Source organism: Eriocheir sinensis, chromosome 7 (genome assembly GCF_024679095.1).
Source record: "Eriocheir sinensis breed Jianghai 21 chromosome 7, ASM2467909v1, whole genome shotgun sequence".
NCBI lineage: Eukaryota > Metazoa > Arthropoda > Malacostraca > Decapoda > Varunidae > Eriocheir > Eriocheir sinensis.
This window is the reverse complement of record NC_066515.1, coordinates 26,597,630-26,619,386: the sequence shown is the minus strand read 5'-3', so window position 1 is coordinate 26,619,386 and position 21,757 is coordinate 26,597,630. Positions and strand designations below refer to the sequence as shown.

Here is a 21,757-nt window from a genome sequence, read left to right as displayed (position 1 = left end):
GGAAAGAGAGGAGAGGAGGGAAGGGACAAGGAAGGAAGAAGGAAGGAAGGGAAGGGAAGGTGAGGAAGGAAAGAGAGGAGAGGAGGGAAGGGACAAGGGAGAAGGGGATGGAAAGGGAAGGGAGAAAAAGGAAGGAAGGGAAGGGAGAAAAAGGAAGGAAGGAAAGGGATGGGAAAGGAAGGGAAGGAAAGGGAAGGGAAATGGAAAAGGATGGCATAGTACAAAAAAACAAACAAACAAAAAAATTATATGACGTTCTGAGGCACTCCAACACACACACACACACACACACACACAGACGCACCCCATACCTGATGTGCCACCCTCGCCAAGCCTCGTGGACTCCTGATCTCCGGGTATTTCTGCGCCGCTCTCCGTAGATTCAGAAGATAGTATTCCTGGATCACCATAATCCTCTCTGTGGCGGAGGAGGAAGGGAGATTTAATGTGTTAATAATAGGAAGAGGAAGAAAGTTGGAAAGTTTAGTTCAGTGGGCACAACATCTGTGGTCATATGCCAGAGAGAGACAGGAGGGGAAGGAATTATAGGAGAAGGGAACAGATCCCAGGAGACGGGACACAACCCCTGATTAATACCTGGTACCCATTCACTGCTGGGTGGACAGGGGCATAGGGTATCGGAAAAGCCGCCCAAATTTTTCCACTCCACCGGGAATCGAACCCAGGCTCTCTCTGAGCTGAGTGTGCTAACCACTGCACCACGAAGCCCCCAGAAGAGGAAGAAGATAGGAGATAATGGTGGGAGATAGAAGTCCTCCCTATTACCATGCTTCCTGTCCTCTACCTCTTCTCCTTTAACATATATAGAGTGTGACATACATTAGAGTCCCCCTCTTAAACCTTGAACTAACCTAACCACATATGTATAGAAAAACATATACCAAAGTCCCCCCTCTTACCATGCTTCCCGCGATGGATGTCCACATAGGAGCAGAGGTGCGGGTGTTTGACCAGCTGTAGTGCCTTGGCCTGCCCGTAGATCCTGATGGAGTTTGGCGTCAGGGGAAGGCCGTTGCTCCCACACGACTCGCTGGGGTGGGCCGAGGCGAAGAACGTTGAGGCTCCGAGATGGGCCAGGCCGAGCTTAGGGCTGGCGGGGTACATGGTGATGGATCTGGAAGGATGGATTAGATGTTACTCTGTTTTCTTTTTTTGGCGGGGTTGTTCCATCCTCCCTTCCCTTCCCTTCCTTCCTTCATCCTCTCCCTTTCTCCCTTTCCATTCCCTTCCTTCCTTCCTTCTTCCTCTCCTTCTTTCTTTCCTCCGTTTCCATCCCTTCCCTTCTTTCTCTCCCTTTCCTCCTCTCCTTTCTTTCCTCTGCTTCCATCCCTTCCCTTCCTTCCTTCCTTCATCCTCTCCCTTTCTCCCCTTCAATTCCCTCCCTTCCTTCTCTCTTTCCTCCCCCCCCTTCCCTTCCCTTCAATTCCCTCCCTTCCTTCTCTCCTCCCCTCCCTTCCCTTCCTCCCCTTCAATTCCCTCCCTTCCTTCTCTCTTTCCCCCCCTCCCGTCCCTTCCCTTGTCCTCTCCCTTCTTTTCAACTTCTTCTTTTCCTCTTTCTACATCAGGGCTGTTCCACTCATCCACCACCAAGCTAAACTAAATATTACCTGATATCTTTTCTTAACTCCACATATATCTTAATCTAAACTCCATTGCTACATAACCCATCGCTCTACTGGTATACTGAGGTGTTGATTGTGTTGGCGTTCATATGCTTCCACTCATAACAAGCTAAATATCACCTGTTTCCTTTTTGTTAATTCTGAATATATCTTAAACCCATTGCTACGTGTCCTGCCTGGCTCTCTAACTTACTGTCTGGTCTGAATATCTATGTAAATCAATGTCTTTACGTATTAATAACCTTCTCATGTCTGGAAATATGACTAGAAGGATAAGTATGAGGTCTTAATGAGGCGTTCCACCCTCACGCTTCCTCTCCGGGATTATAATGTTGAAATATCCACAAAATTTTAATCTTATCATCTTCCCTGTCACAGTTCCACCCCCTGCCATGCCGTACTATTAATAAAGCGCTTGATATTCCAACTTCACCTGTCCGATTAACCTTTGTCTTTAATTAATAGCCCTGGCACTTAATTAACTCGTGGTAATTAGCGTAAAAGTCACAAATAACAGTGTCTACGCTATGTCCCTAAACACCATTGATATTTCTACTTTACCTGTTCCCACCTGTCCAGGGTACCTTTATATTTCCTTAATGACTCCTGGCACTTAGTTAGCTCGTGGTAATTAGCGGAAAAGTCACTAAATCCTCTTCTCAGCCTTCCTCTCTGTTCCGCCCCTCGCCCTCAGATGACAGCTGTGATGATTCAGACTCTTTTACGGGGTTACTTTTCCATGTTTTCTTGTATTTTGTACTGAAATTGTGTTTATTATGTTATTTTCTGTAGCTTGGTGTTTATTGGGGTATTTGTGGTCAAGAAAACAGATTATATCCTTGACAAATAGGACTGACCAAGTACTTTTCAGCCTGGGATCTGTAGTAGGTATATAGAGAATCGCACAGACTTACACACATATATAAGTCTGTGGAGTATCGACACCAAGCATTTGTAGACTGGTAGCGATTCTTTTGAGTAATTTGCTAAACTGTAAGAGGAAAAAACCGGAAAACATACGAGGCTGAGTACGACAATTTGACAACGTTGCTTGGGGGGCGCACTTTGTCAACAAACCGGCATGGCGGGAACTGTCTCCGTCTCCAAGGTGGGAAAAAATATTATACTTATTCGATTTACATGAAGCACTCGAAGCACACCTTGACCCTGACTGGGGAACGGTTGTCTTAAAGTCTTGGGAATATTTTAGTGCGGCCAGAATGATGTTAGTCCTTATTAATGGCGGAAAAAAGGGATTGCTTGTAAAACTTTTCTTGTTAGCGTCAAATTTTACCTGTCAAAGTCTTACGTATCCAAATTAATACAAAATCATTATAGCTTAAACAGAGATAATTAAGAGAAGCTAACAGTAGATTAATTAGTGTTCTTAAAAATGGGGGATCGCTAGTTAATTAAATGTTTACCTTGTTCCCTCCAACTTTAATTAATTACAGAACCATTGATGCTGAAATTGTTGGGTACTTAAGAGACACTAACAATATATTAATTAGTGTTCCTAAAAATGGTGATTGCTGATTAATTGTCATTCTGTTAACCTCAAACTTTACCTGTCAAAGTCTTACGTAGGTATATAATTTTAACACACAGACATTGGTGATTAAAATATTTGGTTCTTAATGAAGCTAACAATATATCAATTAGTGTTCTTAAAAAGGGGGATTCCTGGTTAACTGTCACCCTGTTACCCTCAAACTTTACCTGCCAAAGTCTTACGTAGCTATATAATTTTAACACACAGACATTGGTGATTAAAATATTTACACATCAGAGGTACTTTAAGGGAAACTAACAATATATTAATTAGTTCTTAAAAAGGGGGATTGCTGGTTAATTGTCATTCCTGTTACCCTCAAACTTTACCTGTCAAAGTCTTACATATATAATTTTAACACAGACATTGGTGATTAAAATATTACACATCAGAGGTACTTTAAGGGAAACTAACAATATATTAATTAGTGTTCTTAAAAAGGGGGATTGCTGGTTAATTGTCATTCTGTTACACTCAAACTTTACCTGTCAAAGTCTTACATATATAATTTTAACACACAGACATTGGTGATTAAAATATTTGCTCATCAGAGGTACTTTAAGGGAAGCTAACAATATATCAATTAGTGTTCTTAAAAAGGGGGATTGCTGGTTAATTGTCATTCCTGTTACCCTCAAACTTTACCTGCCAAAGTCTTACGTAGCTATATAATTTTAACACACAGACATTGGTGATTAAAATATTTGGTTCTTAATGAAGCTAACAATATATCAATTAGTGTTCTTAAAAGGGGGATTCCTAGTTAATTGTCATCTTGTTAACCTCAAACTTTACCTGCCAAAGTCTTACGTATATAATTTTAACACAGACATTGGAGGTACTTAAGGGAAACTAACAATATATCAATTAGTGTTCTTAAAAGGGGATTCCTGGTTAACTGTCATCCTGTTACCCTCAAACTTTACCTGCCAAAGTCTTACATATATAATTTTAACACAGACATTGGTGATTAAAATATTTGCTCATCAGAGGTACTTTAAGGGAAACTAACAATATATCAATTAGTGTTCTTAAAAGGGGATTCCTGGTTAACTGTCATCCTGTTACCCTCAAACTTTACCTGCCAAAGTCTTACGCATCTTAATTAAATACAGAATCATTGCTGCTTGTATTGTTCACACGTCAGAGGTACTTCGGGAAAGCTCACACAATGAATTAATCTATGTTCTTGAATAATACACCATGCAATTTAAATGTTTAGATGTCCCGCACATGTAGAATCATTGCAAAGTACCTCAAGGCCACATATACTTTACCCCGGGTCATCACAGTCTCATATTTAAATCGTAGGCATGTCTCTGTGATAATTACTCTTTTTAAGCTCAGGTGGGTTGATAAATGTGTATGATCTCCTCTTTCCTTTACTCCATATTTATTCCACACAATTGCAAAGTAACACAGAGCCACATATACTTTACCCCGGGTCATCACAGTCACGTATTTAAATCGTAGGCATGTCTCTGTGATAATTACTCTTTTTAAATCTCTGGTGGGATGATAAATGTACTTCTCCCTCTGCGTCTTAATATATATATAACTCCATCGTCTTTACACTTTCACTAACCTAATCTCTCTTTCTTCTGACTGAAACTAATCTCTCCCCTTCTAACCTAACCTAATCTGTCCTTCTCCTCAATTTCCTTCTGTTAACTTCATCGTAACACACACTAACCTAATCTTTCCAGGGCATTTTTGCATCCCAGCTGACCTCCTCCCTTATACTTCTCCCTCTGCGTCTTAATATATATATAACTCCATCGTCTTCACACACTCACTAACCTAATCTCTCTCTCTTCTGACTGAAACTAATCTCTCCCCTTCTAACCTAACCTAATCTGTCCTTCTCCTCAATTTCCTTCTGTTAACTTCATCGTAACACACACTAACCTAATCTTTCCAGGGCGTGTTTGCGTTCAAGCGACAGAGGGAGCGGAAGCCCAGGAATGCCGCACCTCTCTCCACCCGCGACTACTGGGGTGAGGCGCTGGACGGGGAGACGGCGGAGGAGGTGGAGCAGTTTAGGAACCTCACCTTCGGGAACTACGGCAGGTGTTGGAAGGTGGCCTCGGACATACTGCAGGTGTGTGTGTGTGGGACGTCGTAAGAGGGTACCTGACGCTGGTTTTTCAGATTTTTTCCTTTTTTTTTCCTGTTTTTTTTCTTGTTTTTCTCCATTTTTTTCTTTTTTCTTGTTTTTTTCCTGTTTTCTTTGTTTTTCTTGTTTTTTTATTTGATTTTCCTTTTTTTCTTGTTCTTGTTTTTTCTTGTTTTTCTTGATGTTGTGAAGTCTTAAGATGGTACCTGCCTCCTGTTTTCCTTGTTGTTTTCTTGTTTTAATTTGTTTTTATCCTGTTTTTCTTTGTTTTTGTTGATGGTTTGGTGCTGTGATAATTTCCAAGGCTCATGGTAGGTCATCTTCATCATCTGGGTTACATATCTTAACCTGGAGGTCATAATAATAATAATAATAATAATAATAATAATAATAACGATAATTCCAGGACCTTCAAGACAACATCCACAAAAAGGTATTCGAAAGCCTCATCACTTTCACACACTCCGCGGGACAGCGCCTCGCCACCACCACCACCACCACCACCACCGCCACAACCACCCCCCTAGACCAGCCCTTCAGCCACATGCAGACCCTCGCCTACGTGCCCACGGCCTGCCTGGTGACTGGGGTGAACATGCCGGACAGGGACGCGACGTTTGAGAGCCTTGTTGGACTCCTGAGGGCCAGTGTGACGCCTCATATCGCACGTCTCCAGAGCAAGGAGTGTGCGACTGTGAGGTATGGGGTGGCGGAGATGACCTTTCCTTGTGTTGTAACCTTAGATGAACTTGAGATGACCTTTCCTTGTGTTATGTTACCTGAGATGAGCGGAGATGATGACGTTTCCTTGTGTCATGTGACCTTAGATGAACTTGAGATGACCTTTCCTTGTGTTATGTGACCTGAGATTAACGGAGCTGGCTTTTCCTTGTGTTATGTGACCTGAGATGAACTTAAGATGATGTCTCTTGTGTTATGTGACCTGAGACAAACTGAGATGATTTGTCCTTGTGTTATATGACCTGAGATGACCTGTTCTGTTATGTGAGCTGTGTTACCCTCTCCTGGTGTTGTGTTAGAAGCCATTTATAGCTCTCACATTATTTTCAAAGCCCAGAAAGACATATTTTTTGCTTTTTTTATTTCTTCTTTATCTTCCTCTTAATTTTCCTCCTCCTCCTCCTCCTCTATCTCCTCTTTATCATACTTCTTCTTTCCTGTCTTCCACTTCCTCCTCTTCCTCTTAATTTCCTCTTCATTCTTTCATTCCTCATCATCTTCCTCCTCTTCATTTCCTCTTCTTCCTCTTCATTTCACTTCCACTTCCTCCTCCTCTTCCTCTCTAGTCCTGTTCTCATGACTCTTCCTTCACATTCACGGTGCAGAAATATTCACAACGCTTATTAATTCCACACTCTCATTCGCATCACTTATAACCCCCCAGGACCACCATGTACCGGATGATTTCACAGCTGATCGGCGGGGGCGGCTGGGCGGATGAGGGCGGGGAGGAGGAGGAGGATGAGGAGAGGGCCATGGCAGCGACAGGGCCGAAGGTGAAGCGGAGGCAGTGCACAATGGCCACTCTGTCTGCTTGGTATAAGGTGAGTGGGTGTACATCTATAGAATTGTCCGATGTGAGTTTGATGTATCTGAACATTTTTCTAACTCAATTTTACTTCATTTTCACAATTTGTCATTCTGTTTTTTGCCTTCCAGTTCTTCCTCTCAAACAACAACAACAATAACAACTCTCTCTCTATCTCTCTCCCTTGTAGCTTCACTCTTTCATCTCCTCCTTATCCAGTTTCCTTATGCAAGAGTTAACTGACACCTTCACTCTCTCACTTGAGCCGTCACATTATACATTGAAAACATGACCTACAAGCTGAAATATTTGGTGATTCCCTTGCTGTATAAATGGTAAATAAAATAAGGTTCTGGTGTTAGTGATTCCCAGCCTCAACTTCCTTTACTTCACTGATTTTCCATTATACATTATACATTGAAAACATGACCTACAAGCGGAAATATTTGGTAATTCCCTTGCTGTATAAATGATAAATAAAATATACATTATACATTGAAAACATGACCTACAAGCTGAAATATTTGGTGATTCCCTTGCTGTATAAAAGATAAATAAAATAAGGTTCTGGTGTTAGTGATTCCCAGCCTCAACTTCCTTTACTTCACTGATTTTCCATTATACATTATACATCGAAAACATGGCCTACAAGCTGAAATATTTGGTGCCTCGTGTGCTTGAATAAAAGATAAATAAAATAAGGTTCTGGTGTTAGTGATTCCCCCTCCTCACTTTTCTTCACTGATTTTTCCATATACATACATAGCTGAAATATTTGGTGCCTTGTGTGCTTGTATAAATGATAAATAAAGTAGGGTTCTGGTGTTAGTGATTCCCAGCCTCAACTTCCTTCAATTTCACCGATTTTCTGATTTTTCGTAAACTTTATTAATTATTTTTTTCAGTCTTTTCTTTTATTGTTATTCATATTTTTCATAAACTCTATTAATTATTTTTTCAGACTCAAATCGCCCCAGAAGAGGAAGACCCAAGACACAGTGAACCCAACGCTACCACTCAGCCATTCCCAAAATCCCCAAGCAAAAGAGGGTTCCCGATTTCCCCCAGTAAGAAAAGCCTCCCAAGTTCCCCCAGCAAGAAAGGTTTGAGTTCCCCCAGCAAGAGAGGGTTCCCAAAATCCCCCAGTAAAAAGGGTTTCGGATCCCCCAGTAAGAGAGGATTGAATTCCCCAAGCAAAATAGGTCTCAGTTCCCCTACCAAGTCCTCCCCCAGTAAACGACCCCTGGGAAGCTCCCCCAGTAAGGCCGACAGGGGTGGGCAGGGGTGTGAGGGGTCGCCAGTCAAGAGAATGAGGTCAGGGGTACTTTCTGGTCTCAAGAGGAGCTCCCGGCCACCTCTTGTTGTGATTCTGGAAGATCTTGAGAGTTTCCAGCCACGCGTCGTCAATGACCTTATCCTAATCTGCAGGTGTGTGCGAGCGAGAGGTCATATGTTTGTCTGTCTTTTCTGCTTCTAATAGTATCCTAATCTGCAGGTGTGTGAGAGCGAGAGGTCATATCTGCAGGTGTGTGAGAGTGAGAGAGGTCATAGTGTTTATCCTTTTCTGCTGTTTATATCTTTATCTGGTTCCTCTTCTCCTCCTCCTCCTCCTCCTCCTCCTCCTTCCTTAACCTCCATTCAGACTCTACATGTCCTTCCCTTCTTTCTCTCCATCTTGTACAATTTTTCCTCTAACTTTGCTTCCCTATTCCTCTCCTCCTCCTCTTCCTCCTCCTGTTCTTCCTCTTCCTTCCTCCTCCTTCCGTAACCTCCACTCAGCTTCCACATGCCCTTCTCTTCCGCAGTGAGCACCGGAGGACAGTCCCAGTTATTTTGGTGTTTGGGGTGGCAACATCGCCGGACGCAGTGCACCAGAACCTCTCCCAAGACGCCTCCGCATGCCTGGCTATGGAGGTGTTCCGAGCCCAGCCATCCACGCACTACCTCACACAAGTTATCGAGAAGGTCAGGTCATGAGGGTGGCTTGCGTTCCTGTGATTCTGGTTCATTGGTTCATCATTCTTAACCTGGTAGCAGCGGGGATCGTGTTTCTTAAGGCCCCTCTATGTGAGAAAAATTAGAAAAAAATCATCACTCATGTAAACCATTTCATAATACCTATCAATGCACTTGTGATCAGTTTATGCATCATCTATTTTTGGGGGGTTTATAACATGGCAAAAATTTGGCCTGTCACTGGTACATGGTAAAGCCACAAATTTGGCCCGTCACTGGTACACGGTAAAGCCACAAATTTGGCCCGTCGCTGCTACACGGTAAAGCCACAAATTTGACCCGTCACTGGTACATGGTAAAGCCACAAATTTGGCCCGTCACTGGTACACGGTAAAGCTACAAATTTGGCCCGTCGCTGCTACTGGGTTAAGTCTGTGTTATCGAGGTCAGGTCACTGGGTGGCTTGCGTCTCTGTGATTGTGGTTCATTGGTTTAAAGTCTTTCTTGAGGTGAATCTAGTAATGACCCGGTTTGTCCCTCCCTCAGGTCCTCATGTCCAACAAGCTTCCGTTCCACCTTGGGGGCCGGCCCTTCAAGCTGCTCTTGGACATCTTTCTCTACAGTGACCTTTCCGTCGAGAACTTCATCAAGGGACTGAAGGTAAGGTCGGGTTTGGTATATTTGTGTGTGGTTTACTTCTAATCTTCCTCCTCCTCTCTTATACTGTAAAAATCTTCCTCCTCCTACTCTCTTATACTGTAAAAATCTTTCTCCTCCTCCTCCTCCTCCTCCTCCTCTCTTATACTGTAAAAATCTTTCTCCTCCTCCTCCCTTATACTCAAAATCTTCCTCCTCCTCCTCTCTTATACTGTAAAAATCTTTCTCCTCCTCCTCCTCCTCCCTTATACTCTAAAAATCTTCCTCCTCCTCCTCCCTTATACTCTAAAAATCTTCCTCCTCCTCCTCTCTTATACTGTAAAAATCTTCCTCCTCCTCCTCCTCCTCCTCTCTTATACTGTAAAAATCTTCCTCCTCCTCCTCCTCCCCTCTTATACTCGAGCATTTTAATTCTTGTAAGGCTGAATAGTCTTTCCTGTTTCCTATTTTTCTTTCTTTCTTTCTTTCAAGGTCTGCATGTTGGAGCATTTCACGAGCCAGTCTTCCTCCTTCCTGTGCTGCCCGGCGTCCAAGCGAGCGTCGGTGCTGCGTAACACCAGCACCACGCAGCTTGACATCCTCCGCAGACTCCCCTCCTTCAAGGCCCTGGTGGAGGCTGCCCCGCCCAAGGAACAGGTCATGCTTCTCCTCGATGAAGACCACACCAAGGTAGTCACCCGCCACCCGTCCTTGAACACAGACAAATGAATCGTTCCTCTATACCGCACTCCTATCCTTCCCCCGACACACTTATCACCCACCCAGATCACAGATGGATGAGGGAATTTCTCTGTCACCCTCCTGTCCTTCCCCCACTCACCCATCATCCTTCCTGGGACACAAGACTAATGAATCGTTCCTCTATACCACCTGCCTACCCTTCCCCCGAAACATCAATCACCCACCCAGATCACAGATGGATGAGGGGATTTCTCTGTCACCCTCCTGTCCTTCCCCCACTCACCCGTCATCCTTCCTGGGACACAAGACTAATGAAGTGTTCCTCTGTCACCCGCCTTCCCTTCCCCCACACAGGCGACCATCACTACCCTTCTGGAGGAGCTGGATGCCTGGTATGCCCGGTTCTGTGTCCTCGTCAAGGTGGTCAATGCGCTCACCTGCAAGCTCCCAGGTGCTCCCATAGGCCGACAGGTGAGATAACGAGTTCTTCACTTGGGATGCTCTGTAGGAGTTACGGGGAGTCGTGCATTCAGTAATTCAATGAAGAAAAATGTAAAGTCCTGCATCTTGGGAAGGGATATCCAGCACACCAATACCACTTGGGAAACACTCCACTATCCACCACAGAGGCAGAGAAAGACCTGGGAGTGTATGTTACCAGGCTACCAGTGAAGGGATATCCAGCACACCAATACCACATGGGAAACACTCTACTATCCACCACAGAGGCAGAGAAAGACCTGGGAGTGTATGTTACCAGGCTACCAGTGAAGGGATATCCAGCACACCAATACCACATGGGAAACACTCTACTATCCACCACAGAGGCAGAGAAAGACCTGGGAGTGTATGTTACCAGGCTACCAGTGAAGGGATATCCAGCACACCAATACCACATGGGAACACTCCACTATCCACCACAGAGGCAGAGAAAGACCTGGGACTGTATGTTACCAGGCTACCAGTGAACCACATGGGAACACTCCACTATCCACCACAGAGGCAGAGAAAGACCTGGGACTGTATGTTACCAGGCTACCAGTGAAGGGATATCCAGCACACCAATACCACATGGTTAATTCCTGTGAGAAGCTTCCATTAGTTTCAAGATTCTCAGGTACTTGAAAAATGTTTAGTGTACTTTCTCTTCATTCCAGGTGAGGGAGGTGCTGGCCGTGTGTCTGTCCCGGGCCCTGGTGGACACAGAGGAGTTCAAGGAAGCTGTGAAGGGGCTCAAGAACATGGGCCGAGAGGAGCTGACGGGGGCCCTGCAGAGTGTGTGTGAGGTCCTACAAGGTGAGGGGAACGGGTGGGGTCCTCATGTATATCTCTCTCTCTCTCTCTCTCCTCATTTCCTTCACTCACTTCACTTCACTTCTAGAGCACCAGGAGGATGAGATGCTGGCGGAGGAGCTCAATGAAGTGTCACTGTTACTGGGCCGCCTGTCGAGTCTGGACCAGCTGGAGCAAGCCGCCGTAGAGGAGGAGGAGGAAGGGGCAGCTGGTGGAGGGCCTGGGGTTGCTTTGGCGCCCTCCGATAGGTTCCGGTTAAGGGAGGTGAGGTTTGGGGGTTGATACAAGACACACACACACACACACACACACACACACACAAAATGGAAGAAGTAGACTGAGGAGTTACTACTAAAAGAAGGAATAAACACCAGGAACACACGAAGACACAGTAAAAAATTGAGAAAAGGAAGATGCTTGAGAGACATAAAGAAATATAGCTTCCCGCAAAGAAATATAGAGGTTTGGGACAGACTAAGTGAGGATGTAGTATTGGCGAGGAGTGTGCAAAGCTTTAAGGAAATGTTGGATAAATGCAGATACGGAGACGGGACCACACGAGCGTAAAGCCCAGGCCCTGTAAAACAACAACTAGGTAAATACACACACACACACACACACACACACACACACACACACACACACACACACACAGAAAATAAATAAATGACAGTCTGTAAAAATTTTGATATACACGACGTCAAGACCACAAAAACTTACCCATTGATGTCCTTACAGAAACTTCTCGAGCTCGCCAAGAGGAAGCCAAGGAAGGGGAACGCCTATGAAGCCCTGCGGAGCGAGGTGATTGACTTCCTCACCACCACCTTCACCACACACCTGCAGCCACCCTCCACCAAGCCGCTACACGAGGTTCTCTTCTTCCACTCCTCCATGGCTATCAAGAGGTTACTGGTTGGGCTTCCGAGACCTGCCCTCACCACGGCCCTCGCCAACCCACAACACTATCTGCAGGTGGGAGTGTTAAGAGGTCTTGCTGTATGTTGTTTTGAAGTTGTTTTGCTGTGTGTAAGGTTTTTCTTCCTCCGTGTTTCTCCTCATTATTTTCCGTTATTGGTGTTTCGGTCTCTCTGTTTCTTCCTCTCATAATTCTGCGTTAATCGGCGTTTCTTTCTCCCTGGTTCTTGCTCTTTCCTGATCTTGCTATGCCTTGCCTCTCATCCTTTTTGTCTATCCTTACACCCATCCTCCTGTGGCTCATCTCTCCTTCCCTCACACTGAAATATCTCTAAAGTTCACTGATTTGCAGGTGTGAGCGTTCGAGGTCTTGCTGTGTGTTGTTTTGCTGTGTATATGGTTTTTCTTCCTCCCTGATCTTGCTGCTATGTCTTTCTTTCCTCCTTTTTGCCTTTCCATACACCCATCCTCCTGTGGCTCATCTCTCCTTCCCTCACGCTGAAATATCTCTCTGAACTTCACTGATTTAGGGTAGATATGTCTGTCCCTGATGCTCCCTTGCTGTGGTTGTGGGACCAGGACTCTGAATAATGACCTGATGTTTTGTTTTATGGATGACCTGTTTGACCTGACGTTTTGTTTTCTGGACGACCTGTTTGACCTGATGTTTTGTTTTCTGGACGACCTGTTTGACCTGATGTTTTGTTCTCAAGATGACCTGTTTGACCTGATATTTTGTTTTCTGGACTAACACTCTGACCCGATTTATAGTTTTGTCTTTTTTTTTTTTTTCACTCACTGTCTCCTCTTTCTCCAGTGTAAGTGCTGCCGGCTGGATGACCCTTCTGGCTTGGTCACAACACTCCCGGACATATGCGTTGCCTACAAGCTGCATCTGGAGTGTGGGCGCCTCATCAACCTCTACGACTGGCTCCAGGCTTTCGTGTCCGTGGTGGGCCGAGAGGGGGAGAACGAGGACGAGAATGAGGAGGCTTGGGTGCCCTCCAGGATGGTGAACGAAAAGCTACAGTATCCTTTTATCAACTGGTTTGGGGTTTAATTCTGTTTATGATGCGTTTTGATATAGGGTTGAGTGTTACGTCTGTGGGGATTTTGACGATATGGAGTTGGATTTTTTGTATTTCGCGTTTGACTCCTTCTTGAAAGTCCTCTATAGATTGATGTTCTTATATAGGGTTGAGTGTTACTTTCATGAGTGTAGTGAAGATAAGGTGTTGGATTCTTCGTCTTTTGTGCTTGGCTCCCTCTTGAAAGTCCCGTATAGATTGGTTTTGGGTGTGATTTGGATGTTTTTGATGCGTTTATATAGGGTTGAGTGCTACTTCTGTGGGTGTGATGATGATAAGGTCAATGTGTCTGGCTTAGGGTCCATATATGACTGTTGTGAATGCCTCCACTGCGTCCGTTCCCTTCCTTAACTCCCGCCCTCACCAATAGACCTCCTCAGTGTGTCTGGCTTAGGGTCCATATATGACTGTTGTGAATGCCTCCACTGCGTCCGTTCCCTTCCTTAACTCCCGCCCTCACCAATAGACCTCCTCAGTGTGTCTGGCTTAGGGTCCATATATGACTGTTGTGAATGCCTCCACTGCTGCTGTTCCCTTCCTTAACTCCCGGCCTCACCAATAGACCTCCTCAGTGTGTCTGGCTTAGGGTCCATATATGACTGTTGTGAATGCCTCCGCTGCGTCCGTTCCCTTCCTTAACTCCCGCCCTCACCAATAGACCTCCTCAGTGTGTCTGGCTTAGGGTCCATATATGACTGTTGTGTTCCTCCGCTGCGTCCGTTCCCTTCCTTAACTCCCGCCCTCACCAATAGACCTCCTCAGTGTGTCTGGCTTAGGGTCCATCTATGACTGTTGTGAATGCCTCCGCTGCGTCCGTTCCCTTCCTTAACTCCCGCCCTCACCAATAGACCTCCTCAGTGTGTCTGGCTTAGGGTCCATATATGACTGTTGTGTTCCTCCGCTGCGTCCGTTCCCTTCCTTAACTCCCGCCCTCACCAATAGACCTCCTCAGTGTGTCTGGCTTAGGGTCCATATATGACTGTTGTGAATGCCTCCACTGCGTCTGTTCCCTTCCTTAACTCCCGCCCTCACCAATAGACCTCCTCAGTGTGTCTGGCTTAGGGTCCATATATGACTGTTGTGAATGCCTCCGCTGCGTCCGTTCCCTTCCTTAACTCCCGGCCTCACCAATAGACCTCCTCAGTGTGTCTGGCTTAGGGTCCATATATGACTGTTGTGTTCCTCCGCTGCGTCCGTTCCCTTCCTTAACTCCCGCCCTCACCAATAGACCTCCTCAGTGTGTCTGGCTTAGGGTCCATATATGACTGTTGTGTTCCTCCACTGCGTCCGTTCCCTTCCTTAACTCCCGCCCTCACCAATAGACCTCCTCAGTGTGTCTGGCTTAGGGTCTATATATGACTGTTGTGTTCCTCCGCTGCGTCCGTTCCCTTCCTTAACTCCCGCCCTCAGAGCAAGGTTCGTGCTGGCCGTGTCGGAGCTCCAGTTCCTCGGATTCGTCAAGCCCACCAAGCGCAAGACAGACCACGTGGCGCGTCTCACCTGGGGCGGCTGCTGAGGGGACTCGCTGCGACAGTACCCGTTGTCCATCATTACCCTTTGTTTTCCTTTGTCCCATTGTCCATTATTGTCCTTTGTTCTCCTTTGTCCCTCTTTTTTAGCCATGATTTTCCTTTACTCCTTTTATTCAGTGTTCATTATTGTCCTTTGTTCTCCTTTGTCCCTCTGATTTACCCATTATAGTCATTTGTTTTTCTTTGTCCCTCTTTTTTATCCATTATTTTTGTTTACTCCTTTAATCCATTGTCCATTATTGTCCTTTGTCCCTCTGATTTACCCATTATTGTCCTTTGTTCTCCTTTGTCCCTCTTTTTTAGTCATTATTTTCCTTTACTCCTTTTACTCAGTGTCCATTATTGTCCTTTGTTCTCCTTTGTCCCTCTGATTTACCCATTATTATCCTTTGTTCTCCTTTGTCCCTTTTTTTATCCATTAATTTACTTCACTCCTTTAACCCATTGTCCATTATTGTCCTTTGTTCTCCTCTGTCCTCTTATTTATTTTACTCATGTTACAAGTACAGTTCACTTACATGTATTTCAGTGTATTTTTATAGAGTGTAATAAATGATCCTTTGATAATGACACTTGTTTCCTGAGTTGACCGTAACATTACTTGAGTTTACGTTCTTAATCCGTCCGCTGCGACTGGCATGGATTTGGCCTTCACTGGCAGCCTGGTAACATACACTCCCAGGTCTTTCTCTGCCTCTGTGGTGGATAGTGGAGTGTTTCCCATGTGGTATTAGTGTGCTGGATATCCCTTCACTGGTAGCCTGGTAACATACACTCCCAGGTCTTTCTCTGCCTCTGTGGTGGATAGTGGAGTGTTTCCCATGTGGTATTGGTGTGCTGGATATCCCTTCACTGGTAGCCTGGTAACATACACTCCCAGGTCTTTCTCTGCCTCTGTGGTGGATAGTGGAGTGTTTCCCATGTGGTATTGGTGTGCTGGATATCCCTTCACTGGTAGCCTGGTAACATACACTCCCAGGTCTTTTTCTGCCTCTGGTGGATAGTAGAGTGTTTCCCATGTGGTATTAGTGTGCTGGATATCCCTTCACTGGTAGCCTGGCACATACACCCCAGGGTTTTTCTGTGTTTCCCATGTGGTATTGGTGTGCTGGATATCCTTCACTGCAGCCTGGTAACATACACTCCCAGGTCTTTTTCTGCCTCTGGTGGATAGTAGAGTGTTTCCCATGTGGTATTAGTGTGCTGGATATCCCTTCACTGGTAGCCTGGTAACATACACTCCCAGGTCTTTCTCTGCCTCTGTGGTGGATAGTGGAGTGTTTCCCATGTGGTATTGGTGTGCTGGATATCCCCTCCCAAGGTGCAGGACTTTACATTTTTCTTCATTGAATTGTAGCAGCCACTTTTTGCTCCATTCCTGTAGCTTGGTGATGTCTTCTTGTATGATATCCACATCCAAGGGGTTAACAGTACTGGAGTTGACCTTCTTAACATTACTTGAGTTGACCTTCTTAACCTTATTTGAGTTCAGTTCCTTATCACTACTTGGTATCTTGAGAGGTCAGACACTACTCATTATTTATTATAATAATATATGACATTACAGTTGAGAGCAACAATGAGAGTTGACGGGAACATTGAAAAACTACATAAAAAAGATGAAACGGTTGACGGCGTGTGGTCACCGGGGCCGAGGCGGGTCAACCGGGCTACCAAAACACTACAATATTATCACCGCGTTCACCCGGAGGCCCCGCGCCCGCCCCGAACACACGCCTCGTACAAAATACTGCTTCCTTGACAGAGCTACTGCACGGCCTCTTCTGTTTGATCTACACTTTGAACGTCCTCCCTCGGCGGCAGGAGGAAGGGAGGACTGGGTGCCCCCCTTGACCCTGGACTTGTACCGCCGAGGGAGAGGCTGCTGGCAAGGGTTCTTTGTACAGCTTTGTACTGCTGAGGTGATGGGCAGGCTGGCGGGGAGTGGCCCTCACCGACCTGGTATTACCTTGAACTGGGGGAAGGCGGAATGACACTCAGGTTAATGTTATGTCCGAGCTTCAAGGCGGGCAGGCAGCGTCCATCACTCAGGTGGACGCTGCCGGCCTCACCTGTACAACCAGTGACGATTACCTGAACTGAACACGTGACTTATGAACTTATGAACGAGTGGACTGCTGACAGGCACCACCACCACCAGGGCCATGCAGCTCCCAGTGGTGTGATCAGAAGAGAGTGAGACAAAGCCCTGCACCATTCACTCAAGTAACTGTAATTTCCGGCAAAATGCAGGGCACCGTTCCTGTCCCTGGTCGCCGCCTCCCCTGGGAAGCTGCACGTCAAGCCTCCAAGCCACAGATATTATATGTACTTTATATTATCACCCATGAACCGTGGCTGTGGGCCGGCGGGCAGCTCCCAGGGGCAGCGGTGTCCTTGGTGGTGGCCCTGGCCGGCGGAGGTGTTGGCAAGTGCTCTGGCCTGCACGTATCAAGGGTGTGTTGCTCTCAGACTCAAGAACACACTCACTCACTCACTGGACATTGATCAGATTACAAATTAAAAACATTGATTGATTCGGAGTAAAACCGAACTTAAAATGAGTTACTGATTCCATACTTGTTATTATAAAGAAAAGCCGTGAGCCACATTTGTATAACTCGTATCCTCTCACTCACTGGGCCAGAGTACAAAATAGCAACATTGATTTGGAGTGAAAAATAAGAGTAATGGTTATACACTTGGTACATAAAACGGAAATCCATGAGTGACACTTGTACAGTCATATCCTCACTGTAATCAAAAGGAGAACTTGCCTCAACGTAAATCATCATATAGCGAATCACAACTTAGTAAGTACGGCAGGCGGAGCGCGGACTGATCCACCCACAAGCGACAGACTCCTTGCACATTTCTAACAACAAAAACAGACCACAGACCCGGCTCTTGGGGACGAGAAAGAGGAACATGGGGACGATAGGAACAACCATTACACAGGTACATGCTTCACTGTGGTTAATCATTTGGCACTGGGTCCCTGCGGAGGTGGGCGGCAGTGTGCGAGGCCTGCCGTCCCTGTGCCTCCGAGGGTTTGTACTGACGGGAGGAACGCAAGGGTCCAGGTCCTCGGTGCCCCCGGGAAGCCTCAGGACGACCTCATGTCAAGGTGGGTCGCATGTCACAGGGTGGGAATATGACCTGACTCACTGATGATGCAAAACCTGGCCAAATGCAACACTGGAACACTATTTAGCTAGCATGAATAGGAACACACTGGACCATAACACAACCTGACTGACTGACTGATGATACAAAACACTGGCCAGCAACACAAATGCAACACTGGAACACCATAGACTGAGGTAACACTGCAACTTGAATAGGAACACACTGGAATGCAACACAACCTGACTGAGGGATACAAAACCTGGCCAGCAACACAAATGCAACACTGGAACACCATAGACTGAGGTAACACTGCAACTTGAATAGGAACACACTGGAACGCAACACAACCTGACTGAGGGATACAAAACCTGGCCAGCAACACATATGCAACACTGGGGCACTATGAACTTGAGGTAACACTGCAACTTGAATAGGAACACACTGGAACGCAACACAACCTGACAGACTGATGATACAAAACACTGGCCAGCAACACAAATGCAACACTGGAACACCATAGACTGAGGTAACACTGCAACTTGAATAGGAACACACTGGAACGCAACACAACCTGACTGATGAACTTGAGGTAACACTGCAACTTGAATAGGAACAGACTGGAACGCAACACAACCTGACAGACTGATGATACAAAACACTGGCCAGCAACACAAATGCAACACTGGGACACCATAGACTGAGGTAACACTGCAACTTGAATAGGAACACACTGGACCATAACACAACCTGACTGACTAATACAACATAACCTGACTGACTGATACAACACAACCTGACCAGCAACACATATGCAACACTGGGGCACTATGGACTTGAGGTACCTGCAACACATGACCTGACCTGACCCATGAAACACAAAACGCACTGACACAAGACAACCTGAGTGACCTGAATGACCCCCAGCCAGGCAACACTAACACTGGTAAACACGCAACACAACTTAACCGATGACCTGGTAACACAAACTTATGGACAGGTGACATAGATGCAACACAACCATTGACTCACTGGAGAAACACTATAGCAACACAATGACTATCCAAAGAAACACTATGGCAACACAATGACTGCCCAAAGAAACACTATAGTAACACAATGACTGCCCAAAGAAACACTATAGCAACACAATGACTGCCCAAAGAAACACTATGGCAACACAATGACTGCCCAAAGAAACACTATAGCAACACAATGACTGCCCAAAGAAACACTATGGCAACACAATGACTGTCCAAAGAAACACTATAGCAACACAATGACTGCCCAAAGAAACACTATAGCAACACAATGACTGCCCAAAGAAACATTATAGTAACACAATGACTGCCCAAAGAAACACTATAGCAACACAATGACTGCCCAAAGAAACACTATGGCAACACAATGACTGTCCAAAGAAACACTATAGCAACACAATGACTGTCCAAAGAAACACTATAGCAACACAATGACTGCCCAAAGAAACACTATGGCAACACAATGACTGCCCAAAGAAACACTATAGCAACACAATGACTGTCCAAAGAAACACTATAGCAACACAATGACTGTCCCGAGAAACACTATGGCAACACAATGACTGTCCAAAGAAACACTATAGCAACACAATGACTGCCCAAAGAAACACTATGGCAACACAGTGACTGTCCAAAGAAACACTATGGCAACACAATGACTGCCCAAAGAAACACTATGGCAACACAATGACTGCCCAAAGAAACACTATGGCAACACAATGACTGCCCAAAGAAACACTATAGCAACACAATGACTGTCCAAAGAAACACTATGGCAACACAATGACTGCCCAAAGAAACACAATGGCAACACTAGCAACACAATCTGACTGGCCAGCTAATACACACCTTGACACACCTTGGGGTCGTCCTGAGGTGCCCCGGGGTGAGGTCAGAGGTCACCCGGAGGTCAGCCCCACACAGGCACCCTTGAAGTGGAGTTGTCATGACCTTTGTACTATATATTGGTCCTGAGGTAGAGAATTACTGCGCACACACACGCACACACACGGACACACACACACACACACACACACACACGCAAACACGCACACCACTCAGCCACCACCACCACCATTCTTGTTTGTCTGTATAGAGTAAAAGAAGGAGTTCATGACCTCTAACACCTGTAACTTAATTAAACATACCTTGTACTTCTTTGTATGAGCTGAAGGTGTTGATATATGTAAAATAATTGCATGAACTTACTTAGAAAGGAATTTGGAGTGACTGTTTAGTGTTCATATATATATAAAACAATACCGAGTTATTAGTTAAACATATCTTGTGAATATACATAAAAAAATAGGCCTACTATCAATAACGTATTAACAGAGGGAATGACAGTGAAGGTTTAGTGTTAATAGGCCTATGTATATAAAATTGGCATAGGTAACACACTAAGAGAGGGAGAAATATAGATTGAAGTGAATGTTCTAATATTACAAAGGGAATGATGTTGAATGTTGAATTATGATTTTAGTGTTACAAACTTCATACGTATTGAATGTGTGGTTTTAAAAGCGTAGAGTTAATCTGGAATGTAACGTAAGGACACTAAAATATTGTAATAATGAGCGTGTTAATAAGTGCAATCATGTGTCTTGTGTATATATATGTGTGATTAATTAGTGTAATATGTGTAACTGTGGCTTGTGTTCAGCGTTCTGTGCCACACACCAAAACATTATAATATTACAATACCACACAGCCTTGATCAATAACCCATAGCAGTGGCGTACAGATACCTTGAAACATGCGTACAATACTTCACTCATTCATCCAAACTTAGGATTAATATGAATGATGAAGCAAATAGGCCTACCTTAAAACATGTATACACCTTCACTCATTCATACAAACTCAGGATTAAAATGAATGATGAAGCAAATAGGCCTACCTTAAAACATGACTACACCTCTTCACTCATTCATCCAAACTCAGGATTAATATGAATGATGAAGCAAATAGGCCTACCTTAAAACATGCATACACCTTCACTCATTCATCCAAACTCAGGATTAATATGAATGATGAAGCAAATAGGCCTACCTTAAAACATGCATACAATAATCTTCACTCATTCATACAAACTTAGGATTAAAATGAATGATGAAAAATGAAAACGAAAATGATTGTAAGAAAGGAAGGAGAGTGAATAATGTGATAAAAGAGGAAGCGGAAAGAGATTTAAAGATAAGAAGAGGAAGAGAGAGAGATAGAGAGGTGGGGAGTTAAAGAGGAAACAAGAATGAAAAAGAAAGAAAAAAACAGAAATAGGAAGGAAGAAAGAGCAATTTGATGAGAGGAAGAGGAAGAGGAGGAGGAGGAGAGCGAGATAAGAAGAGAGGAGATAGGTGAAGAAGAGGAGGAATAAGGAGAAGGAAGAAGAGGAGGAATAAGGAGAAGGATGAAGAGGAGGAGGAGGAGGAGGAAGATTAACATAAGTATTAGCAAGGACAGGACATCACTTTGGCAGGAGGAGTAGGAGAAGGAGGAAGAGGAGAGCGAGATAAGAAGAGAAGAGGAATAAGGAGAAGGAAGAAGAGGAGGAGGAGGAGGAAGATTAACATAAGTATTAGTAAGGACTGGACATGCACTTCGGC

General features: G+C 44.9%; 2 protein-coding genes and 1 long non-coding RNA gene across 7 annotated transcripts in view; 1 reads left to right on the top strand and 2 right to left on the bottom strand.

Annotated features, from left to right (window-relative positions):
• Positions 1 to 2,362, bottom strand: part of LOC126995235 (TBC domain-containing protein kinase-like protein) — a 16,749-nt gene extending 14,387 nt beyond the window's left edge. For 3 of the 4 annotated variants that reach the window (XR_007750136.1, XM_050854642.1, XM_050854644.1), the window contains exons 1-3: positions 2,205 to 2,355; positions 921 to 1,135; positions 312 to 418 (exon numbers count right to left, since the gene is read on the bottom strand). Coding sequence is in view for 3 of the 4 variants with exons in the window: in XM_050854642.1 (XP_050710599.1) it covers positions 312 to 418; positions 921 to 1,125 (312 nt within the window). In the remaining variant the exon portion in view is untranslated. Of the gene's footprint in view, positions 1 to 311; positions 419 to 920; positions 1,136 to 2,204 lie in introns of all 4 variants that reach the window. The other variant, XM_050854643.1, reaches the window with a different exon arrangement.
• Positions 2,363 to 2,677: 315 nt separating this feature from the next.
• On the top strand, positions 2,678 to 15,555 carry LOC126995236 (origin recognition complex subunit 3-like). Its single transcript, XM_050854645.1, has 14 exons — positions 2,678 to 2,751; positions 5,117 to 5,296; positions 5,718 to 6,010; positions 6,717 to 6,876; positions 7,822 to 8,288; positions 8,666 to 8,825; positions 9,363 to 9,476; positions 9,945 to 10,142; positions 10,509 to 10,625; positions 11,312 to 11,450; positions 11,536 to 11,711; positions 12,186 to 12,422; positions 13,183 to 13,394; positions 14,864 to 15,555. Exons 1-14 carry the CDS (start codon positions 2,725 to 2,727, stop codon positions 14,967 to 14,969), a joined length of 2,586 nt encoding a protein of 861 aa, XP_050710602.1. The 5' UTR covers positions 2,678 to 2,724; the 3' UTR covers positions 14,970 to 15,555.
• A 2,738-nt stretch (positions 15,556 to 18,293) lies between these two features.
• On the bottom strand, positions 18,294 to 21,757 carry LOC126995243 (uncharacterized). Of its 2 annotated transcripts, none has more exons than XR_007750140.1 (3): positions 21,129 to 21,757; positions 18,749 to 20,976; positions 18,294 to 18,357 (listed from the first exon to the last, which is right to left on the bottom strand). It is a non-coding gene; the product is annotated as an uncharacterized LOC126995243 (long non-coding RNA). The 2 variants fall into 2 exon arrangements; XR_007750141.1 differs by having other exon boundaries at positions 18,294 to 18,353; positions 21,129 to 21,756.